We start from the raw sequence: 15917 nt of genomic DNA, 5'->3' as shown, positions 1-15917 counted from the left end.
TCCCTACTCCAAGGAGGAAGGAAAGCAAGAACCCCTAATGAGTTACAGATACTACTACAATTCACACAAATGGAGCGGTATTTAAAAATAAATAGGTTATTTAAAAATATATACATCTAGATCAAATGACTAAATCTGGTCAATAAAAACCAGAACTTGAAAACAATCTGGTTTTCAGTGCTTGAAAAAAGTTCTTACACAGTCAAGCAAGACTTTTGCAATCAAGAATGAAATGATTTTATACAAAATAATAGTAAACAGAAGTCGTCTTCAGGGGAGAAAGCGCTGAGACACCTCGACATCGTTATCAACTCAATCACGTGACTGCAGTCGATGCTTTCCAAACCTGTGCTTCAGACCAGAAAATTCACCGTCTGCTGAAAACCGGAATGACAAGTAGTAAATCATAGATACACACGAGGATTACCAGGGAATTAGCGATACTCACTGTGGAAGCAAGAGTCATGGGAAAAGTGAGGAAGACCATTGTAATCCTTCAGCTGGCCTGGCAGAGCCAGCTGTTTCTCTCTCTCTCTCTCTCTCTCTCTCTTTCCTATCCCCCTCTTTCCCTCCACATGGGTATGGTACCACTCCAGCAGCTGCAAGGGTAGAGACTGCCTACATTGCTACAAGGGACCACCTTAATGTCATGGCAACAAACAAGATCCTGTCCCATTGTGTGGGAGCAGGAAGAAAGGGGAGTGGCTAAAGGATGGCAGGAGGCTAATCTGCATATGTAGGAAGAGCCAATGGGCAGCGTCTCAGTAAAACATTCTTCTACCTCAGTGATACCAACTGTTTATTTAGAGGCTTTTGTATTGTTAGGACTCCTTGAACAATGGCCTTCACATCCCCTTCTCGAGGGGAGTGGGATTCGTTTCTAAATGAAAAGCACCAATGACCTCTGATTGTCAACAAAAGATACGACACCTGTTATACAAGGCTGATACGGCCCCCGACACCCCTCTGTTAAACACGGCTGATACGGCCCCCGATACCCCTCTGTTAAACACGGCTGATACGGCCCCCGATACCCCTCTGTTAAACATGGCTGATACGGCCCCCGACACCCCTCTGTTAAATATGGCTGATACGGCCCCCCCGACACCCCTCTGTTAAACATGGCTGGTACGGCCCCCGACACCCCTCTGTTAAACATGGCTGATACATCCCCCGATACCCCTCTGTTAAACATGGCTGGTACGGCCCCCGACACCCCTCTGTTAAACATGGCTGATACGGCCCCCGACACCCCTCTGCCACTGTCCTGTGTTTACCTCTTGGACTATAAGACTTGCATGAAATGGTCTGTGTGTTTTATTTTTAAGTGCCTCTTACAGTCAAACAAATTTTCTGTGGAGGCTTAAACTAACACCTAGTCCTAAAGATGGAATGTAATGGACAACGATTTATGAGTTTGATTCCTTCACAGTATGTCCAAGTCTTGTTTAACAATACATTTCAATGTAGAGTTATTTAAACATCCATAGTAAATTAAATGAAACTATGCCATGGTGAAAATGACATTGGTGGGTATGTGGGTGTGTGAAAGAGTGAGAGAGAATAAAAAACACCTCAGTAAAGCAGGCAGACCTCGTCAATCTTCACAGGGAGGTGTCCTCTGCTTGAGGCAAAGGGGAAACCCCACTCTACATGACAGTTGCTTTACTGAACTTTCCTGTACTTGACATCTGCACATAAATAATGAAACTAAAGCTTTCCGGGAACATGGAAGTAATATTGTACTTTTGACTTCCTTCTAATCTCGTGAATCGCTGACTTGGAATGCTTTACACTGCTCCGGGACCTAAATCACAACATTAAGTCATCCAGTTCCTTTACCAAAATACAGCAGAACTATGTGGATCTCTCGGACCAATACCCTGGCAGCAGTGGGACGCACAGCGGGAACCTCAAAGATCCGGTGGGAATGTTGACAGCGACGGATCTGATCGGCACACTTGCTCATAGATCTTTTCAGGTTCAGTAACTTACCATTTATACCAAGATGCTGGTGAAATGCTGGCGTGTCTGTTTAGCAATACTAAAACTTACAGCAGTGCTGGACACACTGTAAGACTCAAAGTCTGGCCTGCTCGTACAATAAAGATGAAACGGTCCTTGATCAGCCTTTGATTAATGATGGGGAAACAGCAGGGTGTTAAACACCCACCCCACCCCCACAATCTCACGTGTCAGGATGTGAGATCATATAAATCATGTGAAATGTACACAGCATGCACAGACACAGGACATGGAAGATCTGGAGAATGTGGCTTAAGGACGCATGAGAGAAAGGTAGAACAAAAATAACTAGAATCAAAAGACATGAATCGAGCGAAAGGCAAACAAGTTTGTGCTTCTCATGTTCCCTTACTGGCCCTCGTATGCCTAGCCTTGCCTGTCGACGAGGGCCAGGTCCCAGGGCTGGGTCCACACACTGGCTCACCTCCATCACCGCGCTGCTCGTCATAGCGTACGGGTGGAATAAAAAGCCATTGAGACTTCAGCACAGCAGATTAATCAGTGATCAAAAACAGCGACGACCCGGAGTCTTATCTCAGGACACCGATAAGGCTGCCCGTCACACAGAAAGCCCCAGGCCCGGTCATCAGTCGAAGCAGGGCTACTTCAGCTTTTCCACTGCATGCAAATTCTATTTCCATTACGCACTGTCTAGCGTTAAGCGAGCTGACGTCTACACATACGTTTCCAAAACGTACACCGAACCGAGCAACCCGAACTTCCACAAAAGATGACAAAAAGATAGCCTGCTGAAACCGGGTCACGCAACGGATCGATAACTGGCATAATGAAAGGTTAGAACACCATTTTTACAAGCAAGCTTGAAACCAAAACAATTTCACGTGATAAAGGTTGCCGCCACTTTCAAGCAAAACGCTACGCTTTAGCAAACCAGTTCTTTGCCCAGATCGAGCCAGTCAGTGATCTGTGCCGTTCCCCAGGGTCCTTCGCTAGGAGCCCAGCCTTACCTGACACGGGGCGGACGGCTTCTGCTGCCCCGGCTCCGACAGGTTCTCGGGTACCATGCTCAGCAAGTCCCAACTGTGCCAGGAGGTGAGGCGTCCGAAACGCACCATCGGCCCACCGGCCACCAGTCGAGGAGCTCTCTGCCAAGCCCCGGCTCTCAGCTCTCTCTGACGCCCTCAAAGTGGAGTGCACCCAGCGTATGCTCAGACTGGGAGGGACGGTAGTCATACACTAGCTCCGCGTCGCTTCGGATGGCGCCGACCAAGCCACAGGGAAAGAGAGGTGGAAAGGCACCAACACGGAGTTGCTTCTGCAGCTACTGAGCCGCTCTGAGAGAGAGCATGACGCTATTAACACTGCAGATCTGTAGTACGCTGTACACTCCTCCCACCACAGCATGCATGTGCACGGCCACCCCCTTCCCCCCCAATACACACAGACACACATATTTACACACAAAGTTACAATGCCCCGCTGGAAACCACCATCTATCTGCACATCAAAAACTGCAGATACACAGCACACACAGCTGGGGAAACCTTCCACTGGAGAAAAGGAACTATCTGCTCAACAATTCAAACTTTCAGGAAACAAACGACTTCCATCAGATAAAACACAGTAGCACAGGCTTATTGCTTTAGGTGTTATTCATCTTAAAGTGGGAAAAGCAACGTACACAATCATCATCATCATCATTATCATCTGTAGCTGATTAAACTTGCTCTGATTTAAGCACGTGAGTATTCAATACCGCATACAGTGTCAAATTATCTACGTGTTGCAAAATTAAAATGATTTTTCAGTCACTTATCACAAACAGAGCTTTTTTTTAAATCACAGCAATTAGCTTCATCAGTAAAGCAATCAAGAAAAAGATAAGTCTGCGTTTTGCAAGTTGTGTATTCTCGCTGGTCCCCATTGTCTCCAACACAGGGGGTTGATAGCCTGAAACTAACTGCATAATAATCTGGTTAGCCTCAGTGCAAATCAGAACATCAATCAGGCCTGCACCCAGGGGGAGGGGCACATGAAAGCAGTGAGTGCGCTTTGTGGGGAACTACAGCGGTGTGAATAAGTGATAAGTACCACGTGTGGGCTTCCTTTCTTCTGTCGGCAGGCATCGCAGGCCTGGCTAGAATCAATACAAACACAGACTGTGGGATCCGCCGAGCAGACAGAGTGACCGTTTCAAAAGAAAAGTTCAGTTCTAAAAGAGGCAAAGAAAACAACTAAAGAAAAACAGCCTGTTGGGTCCATAAATGCCCATGGGGCCTACAGAAAAATGTAGGAACACATTACATCTTCTGTTTGGAAGAGGGTTAAATTAATAGTGTGCCGAAATGAGATCAGCCTGCTGTAACGAAGGCTAAAGGCAGCCACCCTATCCGGGACTCGAACCCAGGAGGCAAACTTGAGCTATGACCACTGGAATTTGATAGGATACGAACCCCGTCCTTCGGTGTCTGGATTCTGCCGGTGGTTTTTCCCAGCGTAGCCCCCACCGAAGGCCCCGGCTGTTCAGCGGGTGTTCCGCTTCGGTGGCGGAACAGCCTGAGACAGCACAACATCCCTCTCGCCTTAAAGCCCAGCCATTGCCGGCTTCCGCTCGCCTAAACATGACTGCCCCTTCTCCACCACAGTAAATGGATCTTTTTTTTTTTTTTTTCTTGGAAGAACTTTTGGCAAAATATCACTATCAAACCTGTGATTACTGGTATTTCATATAAATGTTATTTCTTATATGACACTGGCATGCTTTGTGTAACCCATGTAACTTCCTTAGGGGTAACGAGAGACGTCTTTGTTATGAGGACTCCTGAGATCAGGGTCTTTGCTGGGTCATCACCTTGCAAACACACATGTTCATGTACTCTCCGCTAGATCATGGTGATATGTTCCCCTCTGTCATACAGCCTACTCCCCCGAGGGCAAACTAGTGCCTATGATGTGATTTTTCCTGCCATTGTGCAACAAGCTCATCTCTGTGTCAGACAGGTAAACAGTTCAGGCCCGAGGGTGAGAACGGTCCAGCAGCGTGCGCGCTAACACCCACACAGGCACGTCCACGAAGGCCGTTCCCTGTGAGAAGAAAGAGCCAGATATGACACAACTGGAGTCCTGCATGAGACATCGCGGGAAGTCCCAGGAAGGGCCCGACGCATGCAAGTATTGCGTCATTGTGACTGGTAGTGTCTGCACATTGAGCCATGTACAGACATGGGAGAGATGAACCTGAGCAGTGTGTACCAAGATCATAGAGGAAGAAGCGTCAGAACATGGACGCGGCTTTTACCAGAAAACCTACAATTGCGAGACATTTGTCTTTTAGTTACTCCGGCGGGGGGGGGGGGGGGTGATTACATCAAACCGTAAAGCTCAAAAGGTCATCACAAGAGCAGGGCAGATATGAGGGCAGGAGAGCAGGAGCAGTGGCCTCGTTTGTAGACCCCCTCCGCCCCGATTGATCCACGGGCGCTTTTATTGTAAAGGTCAGGCCTTGGCGACAGGGAGCGAGACCCAGCTGGGAGGACGCTGCTCAGCGGGTGAAGCGTGGTCCGAACAGCGGGCGAGGCCCAGCAGCGGATTGTCATGTTGGGAGGTGCATGGAGGGTGGATGGGTGGTGGAGGGAGATGGAGGGAGGTATGAGGAAAGCCAGCCCGGAGCACCTCCTCACTGTGGTTAGCCTACTGGCAAAACTACAATGGTGAAAGTTATGAAAACGCTCAAAACTGGATCATATTATCGCATCCATTAAAAGCTGGAAATTTAGCCTTGAGGTTCTAATTATACTTTAGCTCCGCTTAGAGAAAGGCTGGTGATGGAATGCTATTTGCATGCAGCCGTAGAGTTATATTCATAACGGCATCAAAGAACAATGCGGAACATCTTTCAGGAGGAAAGACGGGGTGGATGGAATGCTGGGATCCGGCCTGGACTACTGGGACGGAAATGCGCCGTGTTCCATCTTCAGGCAGATTTGTGAACCTGTCTGCTTGTTCCCCAACAGCTGCACAGGAGGAATATTCAAATTGGCTTCACTCTAAATGGGTTGGAGCACAGTGGTCACCTTTAGGAGGTGTGAAGCAGAGTTCAAACCAGGTCACAGCCAAGAGATAACTCCATCCCATTTCCTGAGGCAGGGGATGCACTGCGGTGCACACTTGTGGACAAACGGGCAACTGCACTTGTTGGCACCCCTCAGGCAGTAACGTTGGACTCTGAAGTGCCCCCCCATCATCAAAGCCTACCTATAATAACTACAGAGGGGCTGACTTCACAAACAAAATGTTCCCACTTTGCATTAAAGTAATTTCTCTTTTACAGAGATCCAAGTGCTCATCATAAATTTCAACTTTCCAAGAAAACTCCAGACGGCTTTGGCTCAACGCTGGGTCTAAAGTCTCTCACCTGTGCTTTCTCCAAGAAAACTGGCCTGACAGTGGATTTGGGAGGCCAAAACCGCTTTCTACCCGCGTGTTAAGCGGAGAATAAGAGTGCATTTAAGCTGCAACGTGTACAGGCGTGTCCACGCGTTATGTAACTCTACAGAGACGTACGCAGTCCCGTGAGCCGTGGTGGAACGAGGACGAGTGCACGGCCTGAGAACGGAGTCTTGTGGTTTCACAGCTAATCCTCGCGGCCAAACCCGGAACGAAAGGCGGTGGGTATCGAGTATGGAGAACACGCCAGTTTGCCCGGGAGGCCGATGCAAACACACCACTGTTGGCACAGTGGGCCTGAACGTGCCAGGGAGCAGAATTTACCAACAGATTCCCGGACCGCAAACACTGAAGCTGAGCTGAAAATCCTTTGCTTAAAAGCAAAAAGGAGCATCATCTCAGCACAGAATGAGAAGGGGTAAAAGATTCCACGGTGATAAAATGCTACTCTACAGCAAGATAAAAATGGTAAAACAACTACAAATAATCTGAAACGGAGACAGAGTTCTTGCAATTTTAGCCCTGACAGCTTAAAAATAGTAATTGCGTGTATGCCCGCATGCATGCACGCACATTTATATTAATTTATATAAAACATTTTTTGAACACGTCTGTCCCTGTCAAGCCGTCAGGTTTGTGACCTCTTCGCTCAATACGGCAGACTAAGCACTTCCTCTCCCAGGGTGGCTTTTCCTGTTTGAAGCAATGAGGTCATATGCTTAACAGGAACAAACACTTGCTGAAAGGAGCCTAAGTCATCAACAGGAAAACCGTAGCACCAATGAAGCGTTAAAACCAGGTGAGACCGCCTCTCGTCAGACAGGGCCAAATGACCACATAGTGTGTGTGGGTGTGAAGGTGATGGTACTGACCAGGATGTCCACGTTGTCTTGGCGGGAAAGGGAGCCATGATCGACTTTGTCGTTGGTGGGGTTGAGGATATAGGGGCTGATCCCACTCGAGCTCTTTATGTTGGGCAGACTGAGGAAGCGCAAGTCTTTTACCCCCTGATCCACCTTCAACTCATCACCAGGACGAGCTGGAGCACGCACACGCACACACGCGCGCACACACACACACACACAAAAATCAATACAATACATTCAACCCAATCAACGTGCACAGCCTGAGACATCAGTAAATAATAAGTACTGAAACAAAACGAATCAATAAGTAATACTTTTACATAGGTAAGCAATAGTTAACAGGCAAACTCTTAAAAATCAAAACCTTGAAAATATTTCGGACTAGACTAGAAATTCATCTGCAAATCAAATGCAGTAAACATTTGTACTCAACATGAACATGCTGGGACTCTGACCAGATATGAGCCTTATTAGCCATCAGAAAGCAAAACAAGCTTTAATCCAAATACATACTTCCACACTAAACACAGGCATGCAAACAAGGCAAGTCTCTAAATACTCTAAATACTCACCACATCTCTCAGACGCTGGCATTTTTACCATTAACTGCACATGTTTATATCCACAAAAGCCTCTGTTAGTGCTGTATAGAAAGCTGAGGAACACGACTAGAGCTCTCAGAAGTCACCCTTGCGCAATCCGTACGAAGGCAAATTAGTCGGCTGTCCAAGTGGGCGATCAGAATCATTTAACTGTGTTTAAATCTCCTGTCTCACGTCAGCGACTGCAAATTACGCAGGCAGTGTCAAGACTAGAGCAAGTATGATGACTGTGGCGTGTGTGTGTGTGTGTGTGTGTGTGTGTGTGTGTGTGTGTGTGTGTGTGTGTATGAGCACGCGCACACAAACTTGGTGGAGTGCAAGACGAGGATTTGTTAAGAGGTTATTTGTCATAAAAGAGGCTTTGTGGTTGGAGCTGCCCAGTAGTCACAGAAAATACACACACACACACACACACACACACACACACACACACACACACACACACACACACACACACACACACATATATACATAAAAATAGACATTACTATGATAGTACATGTGTGTGTGTGTGTGTGTAGGAGTGGAAATAGCAGTGTAATACACAAGACTTCCAAAGAAAGAGGTCAGAGAGAAGTCTGTCATGATCTGTGCAAGTGAAGTGCTTCTGAAGCTTACACACCCCCACCCACCCATTTAATAACGACGAGTTTCCCCTCTTACCTTTGACTTTAAGGTAGTGCCCTCCAAAAGGGTAAGCCTCAAAGTGGAGTGAGAGGGGAGTGTTCGACTGGTCTAGGAACAGGTCTACCCGCGACAACTCAATGCCCTTCCGCTCGAACACTGGTCCCAGTAGCTCTCTAAATGCAAGAATGGATGAAACCAATCAGAACGCTTTCCCTCCGACTCTCACGTTAAGCCTTTTACCCACAGGTGTTTCATAACGTGCAGTGTGAAAGGAGTTATACTGAAACTAAAGACGACTTCCTGGCAGACAGCTAGTCATGGATAGGCTGTAGTTGGTTGATCACTATCATGTACACTATCTGTTTGTAAATGTATTCACAAGAATGGCTCTATAATTGAAACTCTCCTCCCTCACTCACCTTAGTGTCTTCTTTTTCATGGCGGGAACAATCTCTGTATCTATGTCAACGTTCAGGTCAAACTTTAGGGTGAAGCATTCTTTACTGGGGTCCTGCAGGGGGTGACACAGCAGTTTAAAAAAAAGAAAAAGAAAAAAATAAAGATGATTAGTACGATTCAGCACAAATCAGCACGATTCTGTAAGATTCAGCAGCATGTGCCTCGGAAAGAAACAGAATGCTGTTGTTATCTCTGTAATGACGGGCTCGGATATCTCACTAAGGATCACATTTTGAGCCCAAGAAAGATGACTCAGATGCTGATGTCATTTCCTGTGTATTGGCCACATCAGTGTTTAATGGCCTCACCATGAATGACCAAGACTGACTTTCCCCAGGAAAACATTTGGAACCGACAAGACAAATCCAGTTAAACCCAGATGCACACTCACACACAGACACCTAAATACATACACATGCAAACACACACACTCCTACACAAAGATTTACACAGATATAAACAGATGGTCACCTGTGTATAGGAAAGCTGATCTCCCTGAGCCTCATTAAGCCAAGGTTTAAACCCCAAAATATAAATGTATTGGTGAATAACCATCAAATCTCCTACTTGTTCCAAAATTTGCATTACTTCCCAAAAAACAACATCTACTGAGTGCATTAGAGCTAAAACTGTAATGTGCTTGAACCACCACTGCCGGTGTCTCTCCCATAATCCCCAGAAGACACGCACTCACATCAGTGTAACGCCGACGATGCTTCTTCTTCGGCTTCATCTTTCCAGGCTTACGCTCCCTGGAAGCCCACATGTGCATAAGAACACACACACACACACACACACACACACACACACACACACGTGAAGACATCCCAACATACCAGCTTCCACATGTACAATAACAATTACACTGCACACAAAATGTACAAAGTGTCTGTCCGCTGAGCTTATCCCAGCAAGTGAGAAACCGGACGCGCAGCATGCACGCCGGACGTCACGCGGCGCGGCGCTAACTGACCCTCTCTCTGTGGCCCCCTCCTCCTCCTCCTCCAGGTCTGAGGGGGGGCTGGTCCTGGGGGGACAGGAGCGGGTTGACACATTCCGCGCCAGGATGGAACCTGCAGAAACGCACATGAGGCTGTGTGAGGCTGTGTCCAAGTGCAAGTCCTCTAAAGAACAAGTCACACAAAGGGCAAGATGTTCTCCCAGCAGGGGTGGTGTTAGTCCAGTTCACCTGTGCGTGGCTTTCTTCATACGGACTTCAAAGCACAGCAGTGACTATCTATCTTGAGCATTACTGGAAACAGGAAGTTTCCCAATATTCCATCGCTATTTAAAACTTCGCGATGACTATTTATAGTTCATTTTAAATTCCAGTAAAAGGATGCAATTCGTTACGTTTCACAAGAGCAGATGAAAGAACAGTTAAAGTGATTTATTGTGTACTGGGCTTGCGCTTGGCAATGTAGGATGGCTAGATTACTGCTAAGTGCATCTGGTTTTATCTGGGTAGGTATTTGTAAAGGGGTGTGCGCGCACGCGTGTAAGGTTAGGTGTGTGCACGTGTGTATAGACGTGTGTGCGCGCGTGCACGTGTGCTCCTTGCCTTGTGGCTGGAGATGAAAGCGAGGGTGACGGTCAAAGTGCATATTGTCCGTCTCGTCTGGGTGGCAGCGGGAGTCACATGACTCACACAGGTGAAGAGGGCTCTTGCTATTCAGATCCTGACAGTCTGGATGATGGCACACCTGGACATGCACACAGACACACGAACACACACGATTTTTGCATAAGTTCTGGAGGAGGAATCAGTGCATGTCTTTTTTTTTTTTTTGTATATTTATTTAATCACCTCTCTTCATAGTAACGTCAAACGTATTTATATAGCACTTTTTACAACGCGCAGTGTCATAAAGCAGCTTTACAAATGTATGGGTCCAGATCAATGATGAGCAAGCTGAAAGTGACCGTAGCAAAGGACCCCCCCCCCACTGTACAACATCACACTGCACCCTCCCCCCACTCCACCCCTATGTCTTCAACCCCCACCGCTGGAGCAGCGGCCAGGGCAGAGCGGCTGGGTGCTGACTCAGAAAGCCCAAACCTGGCTCCACCTCAAGCCCTCAAGCCCCGAGCCCTCCAGGACGAACAGCTGAGACACTCCGTCAAGGAGTGAGCCAAACGGTAAAGGACTAAATCCTAGAGAACTCCTGAGCGCCAAGTCAAGTCTTCTTCCTGTCCTGGCTCCCGCACGCCGCGTTTACTTCAGCTTCCAGGAGCCGTGCAGCCGGCCCGCGCCTTCTCCCAGGCCACACCCCTGTGAGGGTCCATCCCTTTTCCCCCCTTCTCTCACCAGACGTCTTAAGTTGCCCGACTCAGCCAGCCCTCGAGTCAGGTTAAGCCCCTGAGGGGGTGAAGCTTTAGGCAGGATCTTGACTCCCCACCAAGATCCATGGCTCTGAAATCAGTCGAATCTTCGGGGGGTGGGGTGGTTAAATCGGCCATCGTTGCATCACAGCAACAAGCTCCTGTCTTTGTTTCAGTGATATTGTCCCTTTGTTAAAGAAGCAAATGCTTTGAATTGTTTCCCCCTTTCCTGGTGTGTACACATATAATTAATAAACAAATAAGAACTCCGATCCAGGAAATGAAGAAAAGCCCGTGGAAGGACGTGAAAGTGGCTCTGCCCCAGGCAGCGTAACGCACTGCAAACACTGAATGAGTCTTAAACCAGAGGGATACTGATGGAGAGCTCGTGGCAGAGATTAGACAGAGACACATACACACACATACACAGATACTACACTTCCTCCTGCTGTCATGGCAACTGGGTCTGCCTCATTGTCTGGTCCAGAAAAGCGCAATTAACAGCAATAAAGCCAAGGTGGGTCTGCTATGCTCACCACCAGGCACACTCCCATCCTGACCCATCCAGGACGGGAACGGGACGGGAGACAGACTGAAAGAAGGGCATCCTGGCTATGGGGTGCATGGACAGAGAAAAGGAAGTTAAGTGAACGGAAAAACGGACTCCTGCAGAAAAAGTTTCAGAGCGAAATGCACATAGAAAAGAGTCGAGCGCTCGCATTAGCAGCATGGACAGCTCGCCAGGCGGCAGAAGTCAGCGCTGGCGATCAGGGAGCCTTTGCCAGGGATTACTGTGAAGGCCAACTGAGCGTGCGTGCGTGTGTGTGTGTGTGTCTCATGTTGCCTGCTCTGGGTGTTATGGGGAGTGTGTGTGTGTCTCATGTTGCCTGCTCTGGGTGTTATGGGGAGTGAGAGTGTGTGTGTGGGTGTATAAGCACATGTATGTAAGCAATGAGTGAGACAAGACACCAACAGCTGTGAACACATTGATCTCACTAGGGCTTCCATGTGTCCAGAGCCACGAGGCACTTGTTAACACACACACACACACACACACACACACACACACACACACACACACACACACAAAGTGTTTGGTCAGCACAACTGATCAAACTACAAGACTTGGTCACAAAGAGCAACTGCTTCCACAAACCCTTTGCCATCATTCTAATGAAGCAATTGGCAGTGCCATCGTCCATGCGTGAGGCATGAAGTGTATACTGCAGTGACACCGTCCCTGTGCGAGGCACAGCGTGCATGTCGCAGTGACACCGTCCCTAAACGCACAACTGGCAAGCACGGCCTAGAATGAGTGAATGGGCTTTACTGTCCACTACTGCACAAGAGAGAGAGAGATCGAGAAACATGCATGGTCGCACAAAAATCACTTTTATCCACCCGAAGATAAAGGGCAAAGGACTTTGTTAAATCTGACAGCGCCCACACCCACAGACAGAAGCCGAACGGATCAGAGCCAGACGGCTCTGCAACCCTCTGCCTACACGTCGATACAGTCATGGGACTGACCAGCAGCAGGAGGACAATGGATGCACTTCAAGTGGACCAAGCTGCACTTGCAGAGCTACCGGATTAAAGCGTGTAATACGGAAGGAAGCGTGTAGTAACTTGTACTGGGAAAGTTCCCTGAAGGAGCTCCACCTGAAGCCACTACTCCTGACTCTCAGGCTGACAGACACAGAACGAAGAGCTGAGCGCTCCCCTTTTCTCAGCTGGTCATCCGGGCAAACCGCAAAACACGAGGCAGCGTGAGGAGAGTGGCCAAAGGTCATGGTAACAGAGGCCTGCTTGCCGGTCACAATACTCCCAGCAGTGCCAGCTGAGCTGATCAAAACGTGCCTCCAACGCGCCTCCAACGCGCCTCTTCTCACCTCCCCAAGTGTGACGTATAGTGCGTGTGTGAACGACGGAAGGAGAGATTCTTAAGAGTGGGTTTGAGCTTCACACTTGTCCAGTTCTGTTGGAAACGAGCATTAGAGGATAACTGATGAGAAGACGCTGATACGTCAACAAAATACCAAAATAAGCAAACAACCCAAACGAACAAGAAAAAAGCCATAAACAAAAAAACACAGTTCTATACCACAGCACGTAAAACCGACTCCCCCCCCCCCACAACCCCCAAGAGAGGCGCCTTGTTCTTACCCCATTTTCTCTTTATTTTCTTTTATTCCAAAGCTTTATACAGACAGAAAATTCTCTGTGAGGCAACCAGCGATTTAAGACCCTTTAAAATATCCACAACAGAGCCTTCAGCTAATAGTCTGACTTCAAAATGAGTATGAGAGCATGCATGAGTGTTGTGGGAGCGTGTGGGCGAGCGAGCGAGCAAGAAAGGGGCATGGTGAGAGAGAGAGAGCGCGCGAGCGAGCGAGGGAGGAGAAATATCATTTAGTGAGTCACTGAATCGCACGTCAGCCACCATGACTGAGGTGTCTGACAAGAGTGAGACACACACATTCTACTCTCTCGCTAACACAACACACCCATGCCCCCAAGACCGAAACATACACACAGACCTACTCAAGCACCCACTGAGCACTTACTCAGACAAACTGATTCATACCTTCCTTGCCTTAAAACCAAAGATGTGCACAACCCACAATCACATAAACAAAATGACCATGCATACACAGAGTCATGACATACACAAGGTCAGTCAGTCAATCTGTTACAGCACAGCAAGCAACTGTACGGATGTGTCCTAGATCTCCTCTCTCAACATCCAGAGTATGGCTCCATGCTCAGACACCTAGACTCAATCAAGTAGGCTAGCCAACAAGTTTCTTCTGTTTATATGTGGGGACCTCGCTAGAACTCCTACATAGGAAACGGGACAAAATCATTTCGGTACACAGAGAACAACGGCCGATTAAGTGTGTTACAACGTTTACTTTAGACATCCTGAAAAATAATCATGAAAGCTAGGAAATTAGATTTTCTGCATCTGGAATTCAACGCTTGGCATGCACTTGCTTAGAGAGCTATAATGCAGCTCACAGAATTAATTGCACCAGCCACATCTTCAAATAAACCGAAGAAGGGTCCAATTTACTTTCATCTGCATATGAGCAGGATGGCAGCGTGGTGGAGCGTTTTAGTTAGTTGGCAGACTCATGTCTGGCCTGTAAAAACCACTGCGTTCCATTAGCCTGCTCTCCACGCTTTGTTTTGCTTTGCCTTATTAAGCTGGCCTAAAAACAGGACGTCCCGTCCCGGCTACCCCTTTTGAAAGGGGCCGTGCGCACACGTGGTTTCGAGATAACTGGGTCGGAAGCATAAAAGCTATGAAAGTGTTAATGACCTTGCCGATATAAGCGCACTAAAATGTCTTTGGTCCATCGCCTCTAGAAGTCTTGGGTGGGCAGCACCAGTGTGGAAAAGCAGGTCTGATGTTTGAGAGAGGGATGCTGATAACACCACGGGCGAGAAACCTGTGAAACACCGCTCTGAGAATCAGTCGTCCTCTTTCTGTTCACTCAGCCCTGTTCATCTGAATGAAGGCATCTAGGCAAGATAAGGGAACACATGTGGACCAGGTGGGTACAGCTGAAATATTTCAGTGCCTCAAGAGGGAAATCACACACCAAAATATTCACCAGTCAACTGCTCCAGACCTGCCTGCCAAGTCCAACCCTACCATCACTCCCCTGCCAGCACATTAAGGCTCTCGTGAAGTTCTAAGAAGACAAATCACCATTGAGTTTCTTTTAAATGGCTAGCACCGGCAGTGTTACCAGGAGTACACTTTGATATGACACAGCAGAACCAACTGGGAAGTCTCTACTGTCAATTTCCACTTGGTCTTGAGAAGCATCCAGCTCACAGGAAGCAAAAAAGCAGGGAGGTTGTGACTGACCAACCATGTGCAAGAGCCGGTGGGGTTTCCACACTCTAGTTAGCAAAGCCTCAGGGTCAGCTTGACAGTCAAACCTGACTCGGATATAAACGAAATTCCTTCATGAAAAAGGGGAGATAAGCACACGAGACATTCGTCTGAAATTTAAAATAAACAGAATCCTGATCACGCTTTACCTCTGTCTAGGCCACAGTCTCATGACCTGAAGCAAAAGGTCACTGGGGTTGGCTCATCACCAAACTGCTCAGCCACCAACCTCACACACAATATAGCTAGTGTTCATCCCATATAGCTTATCAAAATATGAACTGCTTTAAAGCTAAACAAGCAGGTAAACAAAAACAAATTTAAGCCTCTGTTGGCTGACATGCCACATCCTGAGAGGTTGAGAAGCATGTGGTAAAAGTGAGAGCATCAGGCGGAAGGTCCTCACCTCCTCCAGTGGCATATGACTATATACTCGGCTTCCGGTATATTCCGCCAGTGTATGTTGGAACATGCAGTACAAACACTACCAGAAAGCCAAAAGGTGCATACACACCCACCTCAAACTGCCAGCTTTTCACAACTTCTCACGGGTAACTGATACAGAGAAACACGCTCAAAAGTTTGGAAAAGCCTGAACAAATTTGTTCAAGTTGTATTTTTTTTTTTTCTTTTAAACAAACCACAGCACTTGCTTGGGATGACTGAAAATCCTTTAGAAGACATAAAACCATTTACCAGAAA

At 47.6% G+C, this 15917-nt stretch overlaps 1 protein-coding gene across 8 annotated transcripts in view; it reads right to left on the bottom strand.

Annotated features, from left to right (window-relative positions):
- Positions 1–15917, bottom strand: part of plekhg5b (pleckstrin homology domain containing, family G (with RhoGef domain) member 5b) — a 42261-nt gene that overhangs the window by 6260 nt on the left and 20084 nt on the right. For 6 of the 8 annotated variants that reach the window (XM_027008293.2, XM_035521515.1, XM_027008287.2 and 3 more), the window contains 6 exons: positions 10548–10689; positions 9960–10059; positions 9681–9738; positions 8947–9038; positions 8564–8700; positions 7305–7471 (listed from right to left, as the gene is read on the bottom strand). In XM_027008293.2, the coding sequence (XP_026864094.2) occupies positions 7305–7471; positions 8564–8700; positions 8947–9038; positions 9681–9738; positions 9960–10059; positions 10548–10689 (696 nt within the window). Of the gene's footprint in view, positions 1–7304; positions 7472–8563; positions 8701–8946; positions 9039–9680; positions 9739–9959; positions 10060–10175; positions 10234–10547; positions 10690–13474; positions 13627–15917 lie in introns of those variants that run through there. The other 2 variants (XM_035521518.1, XM_035521520.1) reach the window with 2 other exon arrangements.

Source organism: Electrophorus electricus, chromosome 22, assembly GCF_013358815.1.
Source record: "Electrophorus electricus isolate fEleEle1 chromosome 22, fEleEle1.pri, whole genome shotgun sequence".
Classification (NCBI taxonomy): Eukaryota; Metazoa; Chordata; class Actinopteri; order Gymnotiformes; family Gymnotidae; genus Electrophorus; species Electrophorus electricus.
Note: the sequence above shows the minus strand (reverse complement) of the source record. Positions and strands in the feature narration are given on the sequence as shown.